At 34.3% G+C, this 15,710-nt stretch overlaps 1 protein-coding gene across 3 annotated transcripts in view; it reads left to right on the top strand.

Annotated features, from left to right (window-relative positions):
* SNX13 (sorting nexin 13) overlaps positions 1 to 15,710 on the top strand; it is a 119,891-nt gene that overhangs the window by 94,581 nt on the left and 9,600 nt on the right. For 2 of the 3 annotated variants that reach the window (XM_047751955.1, XM_047751957.1), the window contains 4 exons: positions 1,589 to 1,761; positions 7,422 to 7,529; positions 9,415 to 9,525; positions 15,302 to 15,463. In XM_047751955.1, coding sequence (XP_047607911.1) covers positions 1,589 to 1,761; positions 7,422 to 7,529; positions 9,415 to 9,525; positions 15,302 to 15,463 — 554 coding nt within the window. The remainder of the gene's footprint in view (positions 1 to 1,588; positions 1,762 to 7,421; positions 7,530 to 9,414; positions 9,526 to 15,301; positions 15,464 to 15,710) is intronic. The other variant, XM_047751956.1, reaches the window with a different exon arrangement.

The following is a 15,710-nucleotide window of genomic DNA, read 5'->3' as shown; positions in this document are numbered from 1 at the left end:
TTATACCCATCCTCAAACTTTTTCAAAAGGTTGAAGAAGAAGGAACACTCCCAAAGACATTCTATGGCACCACCATCACCCTAATTCCAAAACCAGACAAAGATACCACCAAAAAAGAAAGCTATAGGCCAATATCTTTGATGAGTATAGACGCAAAAATTCTCAACAAAATAATTAGCCAACTGAATCTAAGAACATATAAAAAATATGATACACCATGACCAGGTTTGTTCTTCTTTTTCTAATTCATTTAGGTGGTGGGTTAGTTGTCAATTTGAGATTTTTCTTCTTTTTCGAGGAAAGCCTGTATTGCTATGAATTTCCCTCTGAGCACTGCTTTTGCAGCATCCCACAGATTTTGTGTGATCATTCAGAAATCAGTCACATTTCTGTGTACTAGCAATCAAATATTAGAACAGGAATACAAAAATACAGTACCTTTTAAAATTGCACCCACCATGGCTCAGCAGTTTAAACTCAGCTAATATTCTAGACAGTGGGGATTCGACCTCTGGCCTTGCTCAGTGGGTTAAGCGTCTGGCACTGCCGCAAGCTTCAGTGTAGGTTGCAGATGTGGCTTGGATCTGGTGTTGACATGGCTGTGGCATAGGCCAGCAGCTTCAGCTCCAATTTGACCCCTAGCCTGGGAATTTCCATATGCTGCAGATGCAGCCCTTAGGATAAAAAAGAAAAAGAAATTAAGGTGAGTGAATGAATTTAGAAATAGACCAAGGTCTTCCTTGCCTGCCTGCTTGCTTCTCTCACAAGCATCCTATCTTAATCTATTTCTTGCCTATTAAATAAATAAATAAATAAATAAACCAGATACAGATGTGTTGAGACTCAGTAAACTTTTTGGAGACTTGGAGAGCTCCAATATAATACAACAGAGAATATAATACAACAGAGAAAGAGAAAAAAATGGAAAATCAGAAAGACAAAGAAAATAATTCAAAGTTTATCTCTTAAGATTAGTGCAAAATAGGAATAGGTTTTGATTTTAGAGAGTACCTGACTCGGACAATTTGTGGTGATTCAGTAGGACAATGACTTCTGAAAAAAGTTTTCCAAATAAACTACACTTGTGAGTTGTTGAATATCTAAACAGGAAAGAAACTTGCTGAAAGAGCAGATAAATCTTATCCCATAGCTGTTGCTTTCTATTTAAAGAGATACTAATGGAAATACAACTGAATAGTGAAGGCTGGTACAGAAGGATATTATTTTGTTTCTATTATTTTTTCTCTTTTGAATTTAAGAGACTAATACTGTGCTATGAGGTGGTACTGTGTTATCATAACTAATAATAAATGAAAGTTCTTTGGGAAGAGAGTCCAGGGTAGATGTCACTATGTGGTTGGTATGATCATCACAAACTTATAGTTTATTTTGTAATGGGGCCATCCTATGTAACACCCTATGGTTGTGAGTACAGAAGATGGGAATCTCTATCCTTTGGTGACATCCTTTTGTCTCAGTCTTTCATTTCAAATTCTTCATTTCACCTTGTCCTTTTTGTTTGTTTTTGTTCTTCATCTTCCTCCTTTTTGTGTCTTTTGTTCCTCTTTATTTTGTTTTAAATGACTAGTATATGCTGACTATGACCCATATGCTGTGGCAGGCGTTTGTAATGATCATGGCAAGACGTATGCATTATATGCCATCACTGTACACCGGCGCAATCTAAACAGTGAGGAGATGTGGAAAACCTACCGTCGTTATAGTGATTTCCATGACTTCCACATGAGGATCACTGAACAGGTAATGAGGTTTTCAGTTTGTGTGCTTTACATTTTTTTCAGATTCCATGTTGGATTTTTAAATTGTTCTGAGTGGTGCTAAGGTATTGACAAAAGCTAAGAAAATAAGGTTAAGATTTTTTTTTTATAATCAACATAAATGTTGGAATGATTTTGATCATGTAACTAATCAAATTTTTACCAGTCCTAACCATTGAGGACTAAAATATCAATGAAAAATTGGAAAATTAAAATAAATGTGTAGGAAGTTCACGTCATGGCTCAGTGGAAACAAATCTGACTAGTATCCATGAGGATGTGGATTTGATCCCTGGCCTTGCTCAGTGGGTTAACGATCCGAGCTGTGGCTGGGATCCCACATAGCTATGGCTGTGGCATAGGCTGGCAGCTACAGCTCTGATTCAACCCCTAGCTTGGGAACTTCCATAGGCCATGGGTATGGCCCTAAAAACCAAAAAAAAAAAAAAAAGTGTATTTCTAATTTTAAGAGTATGTGTATGTGTGTGTTTTGTTTTGCAGAGGTATTTGGGTTTAATTTCACTGTGAGACATTTTGTGGTTTTTGTTTTTAGCAGTAAAATTTCAGGCTATGGTTATTTTAAATGGCATCCTTTTCCAACAGTGTTAACAGTTAAATCCTTAATCTATTGTTATATAAACAACCGTAAGCTAAATTAAATTTAATAATTTAAACTGGGGAGTTCCCGTCGTGGCGCAGTGGTTAACGAATCCGACTAGGAACCATGAGGTTGCGGGTTCGGTCCCTGCCCTTGCTCAGTGGGTTAACGATCCGGCATTGCCGTGAGCTGTGGTGTAGGTTGCAGACACGGCTCGGATCCCGTGTTGCTGTGGCTCTGGTGTAGGCTGGTGGCTGCAGCTCCGATTAGACCCCTAGCCTGGGAACCTCCATATGCCGGGGGAGCAGCCCAAGAAATAGCAAAAAGAGAAACAAACAAACAAACAAACAAAAAAACTGAATAACCAAATTAATTTAACCAAATAATGTTTTTAGGGGTCGAGCCACAGCCACTGTAGAAGCAATGCTGAGTAGTTATGTTGTGAACCACACAGGAAGTCTTAACCAAATAATGTTTTTAATTCTTACCACATATAACCCTCTTATTTCATAGAAGTATCAGGACTCCTAAACATAACAAATGTAAGCAAATTATTTCTCTGATATTTTTATTAAATATTTTTTCTTCTTTTTAACTTAGAAGAAAGTAAATTATCACTGGATAAATTGGATTAGATGATCTAAGAAGTTTGTCTTGAGCATCTTTTATTTCATTCAAGGTTTTTAAATATACAGTTATTATTAAACCAGTAAAATAATAATGACAGTTGATTGGCTGGACTAAAGCTTTGAAATAACATTTTATTACTTTAGTAACTGGAAAATAATTTTTTAGTTAGGATAGTGGAAAATATATGATTGAAACCACATGATTATCTGATTGAAATATTTTATGAATAAAGTGAGATAAACTTTTAATAGCTTAGGAATAGTATTTAGAAACCATGTTAGTGTTAACTTCAGAAGCTCATTTTAAGAGAACTGTTTTATATTGTATTTGTAAGAAAGTTCATCACTTTGGATATATCTCTTCTCTTGTCAAATGGATCTTTTCTTCATATTTAGCTTGATTTGTTTGCAGGGTGAAAGAATTTCCCACATAGAGAAATAATTGCCTTATTTACTTTTTCAAATATTACCCATTTGATATTGTTTTAAAATCATAATACCTCAAATATCTCTGTTTTTAATCCTCACACTTCAACCAAATATGAGATATTTTAACATAATTTGAATTTCTGAGAGTAGTTTTATTTATTTGCAAATTAATGGAAATTTGGTATAAGAGGAAATTTTCCTATGTGAATAGTTGTAATTTTTTTACTGCTTAGAGACATAGTCACTGCCTATATTAAATGTTCAAGGCTAGGACTTTAAATATTATGTTTACATATTAACAAATATAAGTGAAGAACATACTTTTTACAAACTTTATTGATAGAACAATTCATACAGAAAATTTCCTTTTTAGTACAGCACAAAAATTAAATGAAATGAATAAAGCATAATTCATTTTTGAAGTGCTCATTGCAGGTAAAGTGGATCTGTTAAATTCACATTGGTATGTAATTACTTAAGTATCTAGAATGCTTTATAGAGCCTAAGAAATTGAAAAACTAAGTTCAGGTGAAAATTTAGGTTTAAGGAACATAATAAACATCTGTAAATAAGACTCAGACTATTTGCCTTTTAGCTCTGCCTTATTTATATTTTTAAAAACTCAAATCCTATATAAAAATATGGGGTTATATTTTTGCTATAAAAGAGCACAAGAAAATGAAGTGAGCTATCACCAGTTGGCAACGGTACAACCTGTAGACACAAATTTTGACTCTATAGAGATCTTTAAATATTAAAATTATTTTAAAATAGATTTCATTTTGTTTCTTTGATTTAGTGATGTAAACTTTTTTCCCCAGTCTAAATATATGAACTATCATTTATTTTCTTTTAAGAGTTTTATAGTCTAATTTGATATTCATGGATGAAGATTTAGGAGATTAAAAGAAAATAATTAAAATGTTAAATGTATTATTTTAGAAATGGTCTGAATTTTGCCCATTCATTATTCAGCATATACTTATTGAGCTTTTCCTATGTCCCTGGCACTGTTCTTAGTCTTGAGTTTATGACTATGAAAAAGACAGACCAAGTCCTTGCCTCTAGCAGCTTACATTCCAGTGGATAACTATGCTTTCCTATTTTATTGAGTGAATTGTTTATAAATATACAACATACTGATAAATAAAAAGACTAGTGATTTAAAAACATTAAATATGCCTTAAGATAACTGAGTAAAAATAGTATTTATGTGCCTAGATAGAAATGAAGTTTGAATCCTGATAAAAAATTTGAAGTGTGCTTTTCTAGAAGTGTATTAGGATCCTAAACCTGACATATTCAATGTTGAAAGATCTTTGATTTGGAATGTCTATGATTTATATAGTATTTGAGTTCTTTGTGAACATTGAAATACTTTTTAATTTATGTGAGTTCTTTAAATAAATTTCTAATTTCTTTTACATGCCTTTAAAAATATTTCTGTGAATTTTTGGCAGAGGTAATTATATTACTTTTTAGGGAATGGGCTACTGTTTAGTTGTGCTTACACCCCTACTTGTAAATATTCTTTTAAATACCAAGCTTATAAGAAGTTAATATAGGTTATAAATTTTCCCACTTTTTCCTTACTTTTAAAATAGCAATATTTGAGAAAAATTAATAGTGCATCTCTTCCAGACAGATAATTTAAAAAGGAGCTTGATAATTTAGACTTTAAGAAAATAATTGTTGGAGTTCCCGTCGTGGCTCAGTGGTTAACGAATCCGACTAGGAAACATGAGGTTGCGGGTTTGATCCCTGGCCTTGCTAATGGGTTAAGGATCCAGTATTGCCATGATCTGTGGTGTAGGTTGCAGACGTGGCTCGGATCCCACTGGCATAGGCCGGTGGCTACAGCTCCGATTCGACCCCTTGCCTGGGAACCTCTGTATGCCACTGGAGCAGCCCAAGAAATCGCAAAAAGACAAAAAAAAAAAAAAAGCAAAGAAAGAAAGGAAATAATTGTTATTGCAACATTTATGTTTTTATTAGTAAGTTTTAATATTTTAAAGTTTCAGAAATAAATCATTGTTTTACTGAGTACTGTTACATTTTCTCAGTATATTAGTTAGCTAGGGCTGCCATAGCAAAACACCATGAACTGGGTATCTTGAACAACAGAAGTTGATTTTCTCATAGTTCTGGAAACTAAAAGTCCAAGATAAGGTGTTTTGGCAAGTTTGTTTCTTCTTGAAGCCTCTCTCCTTGGCTTTTAGATGGCCCCTGTCTTGATGTAGCCTCACATGACTTTTATTTGTGTGCTTGCATCCCAGGTGTTTCTCCGTATGTCCACATTTCCTCTTAAAAGGGCTTATTTTGATTTAATTACCTCTCCAAAGGCTCCATCTTCAAATGTAGTCATAGTCTGAAGTACTGGATGTTAAGGCTTCAGCATATGAATTTTGTGGGAGTAAAAGTCAGCCCTTAACAAAATAATGCCTTAATAAACCGGCATTTTACAAAATTGAGTCAGTAGTTTAAGATACTGTGGATAAGTCCTATTCCAGGAAACTGAATGTCTTTTAGGACATCTTGAAAAATGTAAATTTACTCCTATAAGGTAGTGATTTAAAAAAAATTAATTCATAAAACCAGGTGCTCTATATTGGACCTTTCATATTCATTGAGGGCCCATTGAAGACTTCTGTGAACCACCAAACTTGTGATTCCTACTAGAGCATAACATTTTCTCTGTAAATTACCTCTCCTCTTTTCTGTTTTTTTGTGCCTTGGCTGGGGTAAAAGAACTGCTTTTAACTTTCACGCCTAACGTATGCCGAACTTGTTCACCTTACAGCTCCAGGCAACCATCTGATTTACCATTCCATATAATAGTTTATTAGAATCTTCCAGTTTGGGGATAAAAATTATCTTACACCTTTTCATTTCTTCTCTTTAATATCTGCACCAGGGATTAGTTTTCTTTACAGAAGCATTGTCGTTTTTAAACAGAGTGGTTTTAGAAGGCTTGTTGCACTTCTGGGTATACATCACACTGAGACTTCTCTCTCAAGTTTCAGATGCTAGGTATTGTTGGCCCAGCACAATCATTCCCTAAATGACTTGCTCTTGCACTGTGTTATTGGCTAGTATGGTTAAAATCTGTGCTTCAGCAAGGTGCAGTAGATCACTACATAGCTGGACTCTTGAAAGTTAAGTCTGTAAGTGTTAGACTTCAAGTATCTACACTTTGTGGCTTTACGAAGATACATGCTTGATGCTTGGTAGCTCTTCAGTTTTTTTTCTTAGTCATTTATGACTAATTTATGAGTTTATTTTTCATGTTTCATGTAGGGGAGGAAATATCAGTGTTGTAATGTAGTTGCATATGTAGAGTTGTAATGTAGCTGTAATTTATATTTTGAAATTTGCCATTTATACTTTTAATAATTAGCTATTAGTGAGTAAGTGATTTGAGTTCATCAATATAAAAATCTTTATGAGACTTTTTTTTAACAACCCAGGAATTTGTAACTTTGATTATTAAAAATATATTTGCTAATACTTTATTCATAAGTCAAAGGTTAGGCAAAACAATTTTTTCTTTACTGTACCTGTGGCATGTCAAATTTCCCAGGCCAGGAATTGAACCCACACCACACCTAGCTGTGGCAATGCTAGGTCCTTAACCCACACAGGAACTTTTAAGCAAAATATTTTTAAAAACCTTTTATTGTGAAAATTTTGAGCTATCTCAAAATCAGAGAGACTGTTAAAATGAAACTCCATGTGGACATCATCCATCTTCATCAGTTATCCACATTTATCATTCTTAGAAAATAACTTCTTTATAATAAATAATAGAATTGTGGTTTAGATGTATTTGGACAATATTTTTTATATTTTCTGATTTTGACTTAATATAATAAAGTACATTGCAAAATAATCTGTTCAAGATGCTTTTGATATGTAAAGAAATTGTCACTTGGAAAATACTGTTCTCTTTTTGTAAACTAAGATTATTAAATGCATTTTGTTTTCTAGTTTGAAAATCTGTCAAGCATATTAAAGCTTCCTGGTAAAAAGACTTTTAATAATATGGATAGAGATTTTTTAGAAAAGAGAAAAAAGGATCTAAATGCATATTTGCAGGTAAGTTCATGTTTATTATTACTCATAGATTTTCATTTTAATATAGCACACAAATATAGTTGATTTCTTTATTAAGAAATGTTTTCACTCTATAATAGTGTGATAGCAGCCATTTTTGAGGTGCTGGGATGTGACATGCAATCTAATTTATAAATATTCTCTGTGTTTACTGATTAACTTAGAAGTTTTTTGGACCCTCAGTGCTAGAAATTTTGCTTCTTCAGGTTTGGATGAATACATACACACACACACACACACACTGGCAGGTACACATCCATTCTTCCTTACTGTAAAGTCTAGATAGTTTATGGTGGACAGTTAAATGTTTCTAATTCACTTTTCCATTGAATATAATTCCCTGTGCTGTAGATTTTTATTCTCAGATAAAGTAAATAACTGCCTGACATGGTCTGGAATGGATCTAAGGCTTCTCAGATTTTGGGATAATTCAAGAGAAGAATTGGTTCAAGGGACTTTTCTCAAGTGTAGCATCCTAATCATGTAGGTTTCTCTTATGGAATAATAAAACCTGTCTCATTAAGGTAGTTAAGCTGTTAGGACTGTCAGAACTAATTTTGTTTTAGACCTGGTTACCCAGATGCCAGATGTTAATAATATCACTTTATGGTTTTTTTTTATTAATGAATGGTTTATAAAGTTTTCTCATCTATTAGCTTCCTACTTCATACTTTACAGCAGGGGTCGACAGAGTCCAGTCTGCCACCTGTTTTATGAAGAGTTTACTGTATTATTAGAGCAAAACCACCTATTGAGTTTACTGTTACCTATGACTGTTTTTGCACTACTACTACAGCAGAGTTGAATAGTTGTAGTAGAGATGCTCTGAATCACAGAACCTAAAGTAATTAATATTTGAATGTTTACAGAAAAAAAAATTGCTGACCATGCCTTAGTATTTAATGAAACTTAGCTAATACTATACTTGATATTTTGTTTGGAAGGTTTCTCTCTCTCTTAAACATTTGTAAGTTTGATTGGGTTTGTTTATAATCATGATTGTAATTCCATGGTGTTATTATTTCCTGGAAGGATAGGAAAAACATATAAATCTCTGCTATCATTCATGTTTATCTTCTGGCTTAAGGCTAAATAGTTGGTATCATTTATATGACTCTTGTTAAACATTTTGATTTTTTTTTTTTGTCTTTTTGCCTTTTCTTGAGCCCCTCCAGTGGCATATGGAGGTTCCCAGGCTAGGGGTCTAATGGGAGCTGCAGCCGCAACGCAGGATCTGAGCCATGTCTGTGACCTATACCACAGCTCATGGCAACACCGGATCCTTAATCCACTGAACAAGGCCAGGGATGGAACCCCCAACCTCATGGTTCCTAGTCGGATTTGCTAACCACTGAGCCACGACGGGAACTCCAAACATTTTGATTTTTTTAAAATGTATTAACTTCAATTGCATTAAAATCTTTATCAGTTACTTATAAGATTTAGAAAATAAACACCTTTTTTTGAAATCTGGTGCCATAAATGTATTTTTTAATTGTGGCTGTACTGTATACCTCTTGGCTAATGATTTATTATGTCAAAACATGTTTTATTGAAGGAATTAAGCTAGAATATTAGATTATGTCATTAACAGTGTTAAAGCAGTATTTTGTTTTGGGCCTTCTTTGTAACACTTAAAAGTTTTTGTTTGAATTATTTACGTACTTTCTGTTAATGTTAACTTTAGAATTAGAATGTGAATAACAATTTACTTATGTAGAACGTCTTAAAATAAGCTATAAAACCTGGAAGTAGAAAAATAAGTGACATTTTTTTAGTCTACATTCTTAGCAGATGAAATTATAAATAATAATTCATTCCTGGTACCTTATTAATGTAAGATATCTCTTTTTTTTTCCCCATTAAGTTACTGTTAACTCCTGAGATGATGAAAGCATCTCCAGCTTTGGCTCACTATGTGTATGATTTTCTTGAGAACAAAGCCTACAGTAAAGGGAAAGGGGATTTTGCTCGCAAGGTAAGCAGACCATTGCATTGGTTTTCTTTATGAGTCTTGTTTTCATACTTGGTTTTCAAAAAAAAGAAAATAAATTTATATTTATGTGTATGTTTTAAAACTAGAAAATTTTATGAAATGCTCCTTGGCATGTTTATCTTCTGTGCTTTATTAAGCCTTCTATTGATAGGCGTGTCTAATAAGTGTAATCTCCAGCTTTTGTATGTAGATTAAAATCCAGCAGAAGCTTGAAAGGAAAAAAAAAACCCAACTTTTGAGAAGATGCAGTAAGGAGGGTTTGCCTTAAGGTCACAAGCTTTCATTAACTTGAGAAGAGATATTTTTTATTGGGAGGGAATGTCTTTTACTTGGAGTATGGATAAGAAAAACATTAGACAGGCTATCTTCCTAAAAGTATTTTATGCATTTGAGTGAAATATTTATTATTTAAAATTTTGGGGATATAAGGCCAATACTTGAAATAAGATGCTAGCTTAAGACACTAAAAGATTCATTGCTCAAATTGGGCATGGATAGCTCAGTGGGTGAGAACACAGACATTGGAAGCAGGCAGCCTTTGGTTCAGATTTCCACTCTGTCATTAATTAGCTGTTGCCTGCAAAATATTACTTAACCTTCTAGTCCTTCAGTTTTCTTGAGTCTGAAGGTGTTAATCCTCAGCTTAGAGCATGCTGAGTCAAATGAGATAATCTCATTACAGTGCATGTCTAAATAAATGTTGGCTTTTAGAAATAGTAGCAGTAGTAACAGGGGTGGTAGCAGCAGCTGGGGAAGCTGAGTGAAGAATATTCAGAATTCTTTGTTATTTTAGCAACTTTTTAAAAGTTTGAAATTATTTCAAAATGAAAGTTTGAAAAAAAAGACTTCCTCACCATTCGTCCCCTCTGAAAAGACTAACTTGTGTACTAAAGATTAAGGAATTGTTACAAAATGAGTAGGAATTAACAACTGTAAAGCATCAGAACTTCATGATGCTGTGGTTTAACACCCAAGTGAATGTTAACATTTCTAAGTGGAATGTTTTGTTTCAGTAAGAAATTACAGGTTATGTACCTTTTAATGATTGAAGCACAGTACAGTGGCTTTATCTTTGCATTTCATGATTGAAGTGATTAAGTTTAAATTCCAACTCTAAATGGATATTTTGTCATTAGAGATGTATTTCAGATTCATTTCTTAAAATCCATAGTAACGCATTTTTCATAAATCATATTGGTAGTTACCAAGTTCATCTGGAGCTCTTTTAGATTGTCAGAATAATTTTCATGCATATCAAGAGTTAGGAGTTTTCAGCTACATTTCCTCTTTGGCTAAATTTTAGTTTAATATTTTTTTCTTTAATTATGTTTCACTGGAAATGAAATAGCTGTTAGAGAAAATAATCTGCAAACATTTTATCAGTGACTATTCAGAGCCTGAGAAATAATACTTTATAACACATTAACTTGGTCACACAATTTGTCTAGCTTTGCAAAATCTATTGGCCAATTCCTAGAAGGAGTAACTGACAAGCATTTTTCCTTTGTGCACAGAGTATCTTTCTATCCCGTTGTGTATTGTGGTGTGATGGTTTTTAAGCTATAGTTAGGGACCTAAATTTAAGTTAAAATTCCTTTGTTTGTGTTGTACCAATACAGATAACTCAACTGAGGTGATAATTGAATGAATAGACAAAATGTTTGTAAGTCAGGTTAAGTGTACACTTTTGCTAGTACTTTACCCCTCTACTTGGTACTTTGCAACTTTTCTCTCACTTTAAACATCTTTTTTAAGACAGGTCATGTTGCTGGAAGTGTTGTAGTGTGATAGACTGCTTTTATGCTTCTAAAATTGTAATTCTTTCAGGATTGAGCATCGTAGTCAGCTGTGGAGGTTTTTCCACCCCTCCCCCACCTTTGCTCCCTGATTCTCTACCCCCAATATGGATGCTGAAGTTTCACCCTCAGAAATTGGGACGGGGTGGGGAGTGAAAATAAACAGGAAAGAAAGAAAAGGAAAGAGAACGGAAAAAGAAATGCACTTTGTAGGTCTGGGATTGGTGCACAAGCAACTATTTTTAATTATTATCTAATTCATGATACAGATTTAGGTTCTCTTATTTTGAAAGAGTATCGGTGGTAAGTTAGTTCCATACACAGACAGCATTTGATGTTTTATTCATTTAACTAACTAAAGTTATATTAGCTGAACCCACATTTCTACTGTGAAGTGTAAGATGTATAAAACTCTAAAATATTTTAGAGGGTGTTCAAACAATTTTTAATGTAGGTTATGGATTAAAGTGAATTTCATGCTTGTATGCTTCTGATACTTTACCTCATCTGTGAACATAATGACTCAGTAGAGAGGTGGCAGTTTTCCCTCAAGTTGTACATATTAAATGTGGTATTATCATGCTTATCTCTCTTAATAAGTCTGCTGTGTTTGCATGACTTAGATTATTTATCTGGTTGCTACAATTAAAAAAAAAACTTGGCAGGGGAGTTCCTGTTGTGACTTCAGTGGTTAATGAATCTGACTAGTATCCATGAGGACACAGGTTTGATCTCTGGCTTTGCTCAGTGGGTTAAGGATCCGGCGTTGCCGTGAGCTGTCGTGTAGGTTGCAGACGTGGCTTGGATCCCTCATTGCTGTGACTATGGTGTAGGCCAGCAGCTACAGCTCCGATTCGACCCCTAGCCTGGGAACCTCCATATGCCGTGGTTGTGGCCCTAAATAAAAAAGACAAAAAAAAACCAAAATCAAAAACTTGGCAGTAATGTCAGTGTTGGAAGTAATATCCTGATTTGAACACACTGTTATGATTGACTGAAAACTGCTATGTATGGAATTAGAATTACATACACATACAAACACATACACACATATATTGTAATTATATGTACACATATGTAATTTTACAGACAAGTGCATGTGCACACATCAGAGAGTTAATATCATCTTTTCACTCTTTTTGGTCTCCATATCTCTCTTCACCAGTAGTAGTGTGTTTTCAAGCCCTTCTTCATTATAATTTCTGTACTTTGGTTTTAGTTTGAATTTTGTCCCTTTTAAAGGTTGTATATTCTAGCATGCATATGTATATACATACACACACACACATAAATGTGGCTGTGTCTGTGTGTGTATATATATCTGTATCACTCTTGGCTTGGTTTAAGCGAAGGAATTACTGAAACATTTACAGTTATCTTGAAATTCATTTTTTATTTTTATTATAGTACCTATTTCACCTTTAAAAATTTTTCTTGTTGGAAACCATGAATGCATATTAAAGTGAAGGGATTCTGTCTTTTTTTTTTTTTTTTTGGCTTTTTGGCTTTTTGCTATTTCTTTGGGCCGCTCCTGCAGCATATGGAGGTTCCCAGGCTCGGGGTCGAATCGGAGCTGTAGCCGCCAGCCTACGCCAGAGCCACAGCAACGCGGGATCTGATCCGCGTCTGCAACCTACACCACAGCTCATGGCAACACCGGATCGTTAACCCACTGAGCAAGGGCAGGGACCGAACCCGCAACCTCATGGTTCCTAGTCGGATTCGTTAACCACTGCGCCACTACGGGAACTCCCCGGAATTCTGTCTTCTTGATATCATCTATTAACATTGTGTTCCTTAATCAGTGGGGTTCAATTTTTTTTGCTATTATGTTTTTTTTTCTTTTTGCATGGAACATTGTTTCTGTGGTAGTTTTTTTTTTTTAATATTCAACATATTGTAGAAGATATTCTTATAGTTTTGTTTAACTTTAGCTTTGAGTCTCCTTTTCTTTTTTTCTTTTTTCCTTTCTCCCTTCTTTCCTCTTTCCCTTTCCCTCCCTTCCTTCCTCTTCCCCTGTTTTTCTCTCATTTGTTTTGTTTTTGTCTTTTAACAAATCTCAGAAGGATCTATATGTATCTACTTGGGTTTCTTTAGATGGATCTCCCTTTCTTTTTTTTTTAAAGCACATTTATTTTTTATTTATTTATTTATTTATTTATTTTTGTCTTTTTGCTATTTCTTTGGGCCGCTTCCACGGCATATGGAGGTTCCCAGGCTAGGGGTCTAATCGGGAGCTGTAGCCACCGGCCTACGCCAGAGCCACAGCAATGCAGGATCCGAGCCGCGTCTGCAACCTACACCACAGCTCAGGGCAACGCCGGATCGTTAACCCACTGACCAAGGGCAGGGACCGAACCCGCAACCTCATGGTTCCTAGTCGGATTCATTAACCACTGTGCCACAACGGGAACTCCGGATCTCCCTTTTTTAACTGAAATTATCTGACATTCATGCACTCAGAATGTCAATTTTAATGCTTCCTATATCCCTCTGAGATTATTCCTTTTTATATCTCTTATCACATTTATTTTTCTTTTTTTTTTTAATAGTTATTTCCCCAATACAATTTTTTTTTCTACTGTACATCATGGTGACCCGATTACACATACATATATGCATTCTATTTCTGCATGTTATCATGCTCCATCATAAGTGACTAGACAGAGTTCCCTGTGCTACATAGCAGAATCTCATTGCTAATCCATTCCAAAGGCAATAGTTTGTATCTATTAACCCCAAGCTCCCCAACCACCCCACTCCCTCCCCCTTTGCAACCACCAGTCTATTCTGCAAGTCCATGATTTTGTTTTCTGTGGAAAATTTCATTTGTGCCTTATATTAGATTCCAGATATAAGTGATATCATGGTATTTGTCTTTCTCTTTCTGACTTACTTCACTCAGGATGAGAGTCTCTAGTTCCATGTTGCTGCAAATGGCATTATTTTGTTCTTTTTTATGGCTGAGTAGTATTCCATTGTGTATATGTACGACATCTACCTAATCCAATTGTCTGTTGATGGACATTTGGGTTGTTTCCATGTCTTGGCTATTGTGAATAGAGCTGCAGTGAATGTGTGGGTGCATGTGTCTTCTTTAAGGAAAGTTTTGTCTGGATATGTGCCCAAGAGTGGGATTGCTGGGTCACATGGTAGTTCTATGTATAGATTTCTAAGGTATCTCCATACTAATCTCCATAGTGGTTGTACCAGCTTACATTCCCACCAACAGTGCAGGAGGGTTCCCTTTTCTCCACACCCGCTCCAGCCTTTGTTATTTGTGGACTTCTTAATGACTGCCATTCTAACTGGTGTGAGGTGGTAAGTCATGGTAGTTTTGATTTGCATTTCTCTAATACTCAGGGATGTTGAGCATTTTTTCATTTTTTTTTTTTGATCTGCCTTACTAAAATGTGGCTTCATGTCTGATTTGCAGCTTCTCTTCTTCCTAATAAATTCCAGATTCCTTCCATAGGTTCTAATTGAGCTTGTAATATATCCTAAGTTCTTTTTTTGAAAAATAAATCTTAGATACTTGTTAATTATTTGAGCTTTCCGTTTATTTTATCTGCTTGTTTTCTTTTCAGTATTCCCCTCAAAATATCTATGTCATTGTTGCCTTGAATTGTGGCAGAAGTATGTTGTGGCTATTTCTACTTGCATCAAATTCTATTTTGGAAAAATTTTTTTTTCAGAGTTTTTTTTTTTATTAAGAAGGCAATTAAAGTTTATATTCATTTTCTACCAATAACCATATCATTCATTCAAAAATTTTAATGATATATTTGTATCTCAAAATACATTTTTAAGACATACTGAAGACAGCAGTTCTGTTCTTTTAAAATACAGTGAAATATTAAAGACTGGAAAATCATTACATCTTCATGTGTTGCTTTCCATATTTTCTCAGGCTTCTCAGTTGAATAAAGTTATGGTATAATATAATATCTTTTCCCCTTTAGATGGACACTTTTGTAAATCCACTTCGAAATTCTATGAGGAATGTTTCAAATGCAGTTAAATCCCTTCCTGATAGCTTGGCAGAGGGAATGACTAAAATGTCAGACAACATGGGCAAAATGTCAGAAAGATTAGGTCAAGACATAAGGCAATCATTTTTCAAGGTAAGATGTTTTCAGTAATGTCTAAAGCAAACTATTTTTAGGTCAACCAAGATTTATTGAGCTTTTACTTAGGTATACCTAAGAGAAATATCTCTTCAAAAATCCAGAGCTTTCTAGACACATATTCTCATATAGAATAAAAAAACTAAAGGAAAAAAATCTTTTGATAATGAAATAATTGCCCTTTATATTTAATTTCAAATTTTAAATTATTAATACTTTGTTAATACCATATACATTTTGTTTA

Source organism: Phacochoerus africanus, chromosome 11, assembly GCF_016906955.1.
Source record: "Phacochoerus africanus isolate WHEZ1 chromosome 11, ROS_Pafr_v1, whole genome shotgun sequence".
Lineage (NCBI taxonomy): Eukaryota > Metazoa > Chordata > Mammalia > Artiodactyla > Suidae > Phacochoerus > Phacochoerus africanus.
This window is presented reverse-complemented; position numbering and strand designations above follow the sequence as displayed.